General features: G+C 45.5%; 1 protein-coding gene across 6 annotated transcripts in view; it reads left to right on the top strand.

Annotated features, from left to right (window-relative positions):
• The first annotated feature begins 3,003 nt into the window (after nt 1-3,003).
• CEP120 (centrosomal protein 120) overlaps nt 3,004-6,585 on the top strand; it is a 69,616-nt gene continuing 66,034 nt past the window's right edge. For 3 of the 6 annotated variants that reach the window (XM_025860906.2, XM_073878588.1, XM_025860905.2), the window contains exons 1-2: nt 3,004-3,132; nt 3,408-3,485. In XM_025860906.2, coding sequence (XP_025716691.1) covers nt 3,437-3,485 — 49 coding nt within the window. In that variant the 5' untranslated portion in view covers nt 3,004-3,132; nt 3,408-3,436. Of the gene's footprint in view, nt 3,486-6,585 lie in introns of all 6 variants that reach the window. The other 3 variants (XM_073878590.1, XM_073878589.1, XM_073878587.1) reach the window with 2 other exon arrangements.

Below are 6,585 nucleotides of genomic sequence, written 5' to 3'. Positions count from 1 at the left end.
CTACTGGGCTAGGCTGCCTCTCTTGCCATGGACATTAGTGACCCTTCTTCGGGCAAGTAAGGGCACCCAAATTCACTGCCAGGTTTAATGATATCAGATGTCGGGTTGAAAGTCCAGTCATGTTGACACTGAGTGAGTAGGACTCCACTCTCCCTCCCTCTGCCAGAAGGAGAGAGGTCAGGGTCTGGACCATGCTCTCAGACATCGCAGCTATTCAGTAAATGTGCTCATGTTGTTACTCCTGATAGCTTATCTGAAATTGTGCTAAGTGCATATGTGTGTGTGAGTGTGTGTGTGTGTGTGTGTGTGTGTGTGTGTTTAGTGAGAAGGGGAAAGAAGAGGGAAGGGACAGAGGCAGGAGAACATAGCTGCTGATCCTTCCTATCTTGGGCCATAAATGTTGCTGGAAAGATAAGAAACTAGAGACTTACTATAACTAAAGTGTTTTTCAAAATGTAACATAGCTTCAGAAAAAGAAAGACTTAACATGAGTCAAAATCCTTTTTTTGTTCTGGGTTTTTTGGTTTTTTTTTTTTTTTTCCTTTGGTAGAAATCCATAGAAACAGAAAGTTACCTGATAGGATAAGCTTTTAGGTGTACAATTTGAATCTGCATGTTTATAATGAATCTCACCTTGTGTATTAGACAAAATTTGTATATCTTATTAGCATTTACATCAGTAAATTTAGGCTAAAATATGATGATTTATGCTAGAACTGAAGTTACTACTGTTTAATATCACACATGAAAAAAGTAGGTTATAGAATAACATATAAAGAGGACATAGCTGCTGATGGACTTATAATTCAATGTCTAGGTGGGATATATGGGAAATTTTATGACATTAACTTTGTACAGTATGTAAAAAAAAAGAACCAACTAAGTTGATGACTTCAGAAGCTGTGATATGATTTTGAGAGTAACAGTGTTGTTCAGGGGAGTCCAGATAAAAGGAACTTTATGAAAATTTTACTATGTGAAAAAGTTTCTTAGTTAATTTTAATGGTTTGTCAGATTTTTCGTCTCTGATTTGAAATTATTTTCTGACATTCAGTGATGGTTTACAATCTAGCTTCTCAGCCTGAAATGTCGTAAAACAAAACAGTGAGGCGTCTTGATGGCAATTTCTTAATTCTTTTACAGCTACTAACTTAAGGTCTGTTACTGTTCATATAAAAAGATAATAACTAAATGGCATTTAGTATGTTTAAGTCCTGAACTAAGAAATTATGTATATTACTATTGTGTAGCTGAAATTGAGGCTCGGGGAGGTAAAGTGATTTGTCGATGGTCACCTAAAACATAAATGGTAGAATTAGGTCCCAAACTCTGACTCCCAGGGGTTTTTTTGCTTTGGAGATCCTTGGTCTCATTGCTTTAGCCTCCTTTTGTCTAGGGTTCAAACTAAATAGTGTTTTACACCACAAGAAGCTCGTATTTGGCTTGCTGTTGTTGATCTGTTTGCTGATCATCGCAAGTATTGTCAATCTGGACATCTTCATTAGACTGCTCTACAGGTGATATGTTAAATAATGACATTGGTCTTGTATCAACAAAATTTAGACTGTGGTAAACTCCACAGGATACATGACCAATTTCTTCAATGAAGAGTTTCAAGGGGGAAAAAAAAAGAAGTGAGTACCTCTACATGAAAAGACACAAAAGGCAGATCAACCAAACACACTGTGGTTTTGGAACCTCTTTGCATCCTGATTTGCACGAAACAACGGAAAAATAATTATTAGACAATCGGGGAAATTTGAACAGTGTACAGTTAAAGGTTTTAAGGAATTATTTTTAATTTTTTAGGTAAAATACTGCAATTGAGGTTAAGTAATGTATCGAGATATTCTATGTTTTAGAGGTACATATTGAAAGAGATGAGTTGATACGATGTTAGGGACTTCCTCCAAATTAACGGAGCAGAGGAAGATTGGTCTTTAATCGATAATTGTTGAAGCCATGTTTTGGGTACTTGCTGGTTCACGGTATTATTCTATCTACTTTTGAGTCTGTTTGACATCTTACGCAAAAGAATGCATTGTTCAACGATGAACCCAAAGTAGATCATTACTTTGGCTTTATATTGCATAATGCTCATCTCAGGCAGCTCCGAAGGGGACGGAAAGGGTCTTAGAAGTCGTGTAACCCAACGTGCACATCCTTCTTTCCTTTTGGGCACAAATGGGGGTGGGGTGGGGATTGTTTTTTCCTCCTTACTCACCCCCTCTACCCCGCCCGAGGTCCAGTTTCAAGCTACCTGACCTCCAAAGGATTTCTAATCTTCCCTAAAATAAAGCCTTGAAGGTTTGGGGGGTGGGGAAATGCCTTGTTTAATTTGGGTCTTGATGGTGCTAATTAGTTACCCTGTTGTCAGGGGGCCGTAGAACCTATGCTTTTAATTTCCCTGCCCACGTGACAATGTTTTTGTTTCAGGGTAATTTCTAAAGTACAGGAAATTCTCGGAGAGTTTACGTCACCGCCAGCAGGTACAGTAATTACCGTATTGACGCTACTTGTTTTCAAAACGTGAACGATTGCGGGGCGGCGCGAGTCTTAGGGATTTTTCAGTTCAGTCTTAAGTCGTGATTAAATCACTCTGTGATTTAGTTTTGAAGCAGTCGTGACGCTGGGGATCTGAACGGAGCCAACTGTGTGTGTGTGTGCGCGCGCGCGCGTGTGTGTGTGTGCGCGCGTGTGCGTGTGCGTGCGCGTATCCTCCATCTCCGTTGCTGTATTTCCCAGGTCTGTGTCTAAGGGGAGGAGAAGCAGAGAATACACCACATTCACACTCCTCCTATGGGCCCTGCCGGAAGCGTTAGCGGCAGTAGTGCGCCTGCGCAGTCGGGGCCCGCCAACGCGCCCGCCTTCCCCCGTCCGGCTAGCAGGGGGCGCTGTGAGGCAGTGGACTCGTCTTCTCCCTAGGGCTCTGGAACATAGCATAAAAGGGCAGGAGGCGAAGCGGGCGGAGGGGCGTTCTATCCGCGACTGCCTTGGTCTCTATCACCCTTTGTCCTCCAGCTTTTCCCCGGCACTGGGCCTGCGGGCCTGGTTGCTAGGCGGAAGCGGGGCGCGGCGGCTGCCGCGGCAGCTGCCCGGGCGTTTGAAAAGCGGCAACGCAGGCGGCAAAAGGTCCTCCGGCGGCGGGCTCGCCTCTCCCTGCGGACGGGCCGGGCGGCCCAACGGCCGCGCGGTCTTTGCCTTTGCCTTGAGTCGGGGCAGGGCTAGGGCTGGGCTGGCGGCCCGGGGCCAGGGAGTTCGGTGTGGTGCCGGCGGCCGCAGGCCCGGGCCGCGCAGCGGGGTCCCGGCGTCGGGAGCCGTGGGCGGGCGGTGGGAGCCCCGCCGGGAGCCCTGCTGGTGGTCGCGGGACTGCCGCATCTCACTCGGGTCCCTCTTCCCCCAAGCAGACCCCGCCTGCGGGCCGCCCAGTGCGACCATGGTCTCCAAGTCCGACCAACTGCTCATCGTCGTGTCCATCCTAGAAGGTGAGCGGCCCGGGGCTTGCTTTTTGCAACTGCTGCTTGCCGAGTGGTACCAGAGTGGCGTGCGACCCACTCCTGGTTGGCCTCAAGGACCTTTGTCATCTTTGCTTTTGCGCTCCCCCCGGACTTGTTCACAGTTGTAGTTAGTAAGGGCTGTTAGGCGATTGATTTAAAAAACCTCTCGAGGGAGCGTGAGAGCTATTAGGGATAGATAGGTGGTATTTAGCGTGCGGAGCCGGAGCCCCAGGGAATGTAGGAGAAACGCGATTTCCATCAGAAGCAGCATGTCGATGACTTTTATATGTGAGCCGAGTGTGCCTGCAAAGCACGTTCTGTTCAGCGGCCTCCCGGTGATCCCATTTGTGAGAACTTTGCTTAGAGTCGAATACAGATTTCCTGCAGTCTGAAGTATTGCGGAGGCCATTCCCTTTACAAGCTTTGATAGGGGCCTTAAAAAACTAGAGTTGTCAAGACGGTCTCTTGTACGTGCCTTGAGGTTCCGTTGGTTGAATAAGTGACATTTGTTTATTGGAAGCTCTTTGAGTGTCAGGCACTGTGCTGGGAATGGAAGGAGACAATAGCCCTAGTCCTGAAAGCTCAGGGTATAGCCTGAAGAATGTGTATAATTCATCAGGGTGTGGAGGAAGGAAAGACAAGCCCTGGGGACGATTTCCCAGGAGAGGGGACATTGATTTGGGTCCTAAGGGATGATGAGGTTTGTGTGAAGGGAAAAAAGGAAGGGAGGGCAAAAAAGGAAGGGAGGGCTTTCCGTGCAAAGGGAAGAGCAAAGAACACTTAAGGTATGGAAAAGCAAGGCATAGTCTGCAATTTCTTAAATTCACTGGGGTTGGAGAGTAGGTGGCAGAAAGTGGGGGCATAGGAATTGGTAGGTAGAGTGAGAATAGGTTATGAGTAAGGTGACAACAGTCATCTCGAGTGGGCCAGAGGAATGGCTGGCTTTTTTTTTTTTTTTTTTTTTACCTCCTAGTGGAGGTAATTTGTGGAGGCCTGGCACTACTTGGGGGATAAGAGGGAATGAGTTGTAATGAGTTTTGGAACAGAAAACTGAACAGAAGCTGTAAAATGTTGGGGTATTTTTAACTGTTATTTTACTGATTGTTTAAAGGCAGAGGATTGAAATCCCCTTGTAATTTGGTTAATAAAAGCTTTTGGGCTCGGTACTTGCTCCCTGTAGCATAGCGGCAAACCGAAATACAAGGCACTCTCTTTCCCTTCATGCATGTTACTAGGCTTCTGTCTTCTTGGGGAGATCAGATTCATCTGCAGGACACGCTATGTCGGAATGCTTTCTAGTATTAGAAACACTGGATGTGGGCCGTAAATACAGGTTTTGGGGGTGAAGTGGGGATGATGGCTTAAGGGCTGTGAGTGGTAAGTAAGGATGGAAGAAAGTCCTTGCTGGCGGTTAGATAACCCAGGCCATTGAGGGAGTAAGCATGGTGGGTAGAACGGTGAAGAGGCCTGCAAGATGCCCAGGGTCAAGGGAGGTGACCATTGAATAATCTGGTAAAATAAGCTTGTGTAGCCGGACTGAATAGACCTTGGGGGATTTTGAAAGCCAAGGGCTTTAATGTTCTAAAAAAGAGGGAGGCAGCCAGTATTCCTAAGCAGGAGAGCATCATCTGCAAGTTTCGTAGAGGTGTGCAGGGAAGGGAATCTGGATTCAGGGATGTCAGTTAGGTGTTGCCACAAACATGACTACTCCTGGAGCGTGGACCTCCCTGCAAACCGTCTCCTTTTGTTTGTGTTTCCGTTCATCATAACCATGTTGTTGCCTCAAGCCCAGAACCTGAGAGTCCTTACCTTCCTGGGTTCCTTCTCCATCCCAACCTTCCAAGTGGTCACAGGGTATTGTTGGTTTTATTTTTAACAGAATACTAGGGGCGTCATGTAAACTTCTGAATGAAAATTTTTCCACTTTGAGCACGCTGCTTTGAAGCCCTCTAATCTCATGTTATCTTTCCAGTAGTCTGTTTGGTGAAATGGTTTATTTTTTTCCTTTTCGGAGAATATCTACTGCTCACATTACTCTCTAGGGTAATCTTTTGCAATGCAAATCTAATTGTCTTAAAATCCTTTGGTGACCTAAAGGATAATGGTCTATACTTTTTAGAACAGGATTCATGGCCCTTTATGACAGACTGCTTGCCTACCTTTTCAGCTTGGTCTCCTCTCCTGCCCTATGTTCCTATGTTACCAGCTCTTTAGTTATATTGAGCTGCTTGCAGTTTCTTGCCTGCACCTCTAGAAATGCCCTTTATTCAAAAGAAAATGAGGAGATTTCTACCATGAACAAAATTGGGGCTATGTGCTGGATTCTAAGGATGAAAAAGACAAGGTTTCTTTTTTCTAAGTATTGTCTTTGGAATGAGGCAGGCACCTGTTCGTTCCGGTACATATTCTCTCTTCTCAGGCCAATTGGAGCTTATAGTTTAGGGTAGTGGGACTGAATATAAAGGGGTTTTTTTTGACATCGCTGAAATTCATTTGGGGAAGCCTGTGATCTTTCAGAGCAGCTCAAAATGATGTCCAGAGAGAGGCCTTTGTGATTGCTAATTGGGAGAGCCGTGTGCTATGTGGTAGGACTACTAAGTGGGGAGTTTCAAATGAGCGCTTCAGGTTGAAAGTCACAGGATGGCAATCGAGATCTCTCTGAGCCCTTCCTTACGAAGTGGCTTGTGCCAGGGTGAGTAGGAGCTGGGATGTATTTATTTAACAGGGGTGAACGCTCGTCTCACCAAAATGCCCCTCGCCTGACCTGTAAACAGGTGGATAAGATTCTTGTTCTTTAGTTCTTGAGCTTCCTGTACCCTGTGTCTTCAGTTTGTCAGTTCCTTCAGGGCAAGTACTCTGTTTTACTCTTTGTGCATCCCATTGTTTGACATGGTTAATACCTGACTCTGCTGTACCTTCAGTGACCAGTGAAGGAATGGAGTCAGGCGGTACCAAATTTGATAACTTAAAAAATTGTCCTTGAAATTTGAATGAATGAACGAATACATATGTCTGCTTTTCTCTGGCTAATTTGCTGAGTATTCTTGACTGTGTTAACAGGAAAATTAAGATGCAGGTTGATGGGTTT

This window comes from Callorhinus ursinus, unplaced genomic scaffold, assembly GCF_003265705.2.
Source record: "Callorhinus ursinus isolate GAN/ISIS: 27379988/994484 unplaced genomic scaffold, GSC_fseal_2.0 scaffold30, whole genome shotgun sequence".
NCBI classification, from domain to species: domain Eukaryota; kingdom Metazoa; phylum Chordata; class Mammalia; order Carnivora; family Otariidae; genus Callorhinus; species Callorhinus ursinus.
The sequence above is the reverse complement of the archived record's forward strand: the minus strand, read 5'-3'. Positions and strand labels throughout refer to the sequence as shown.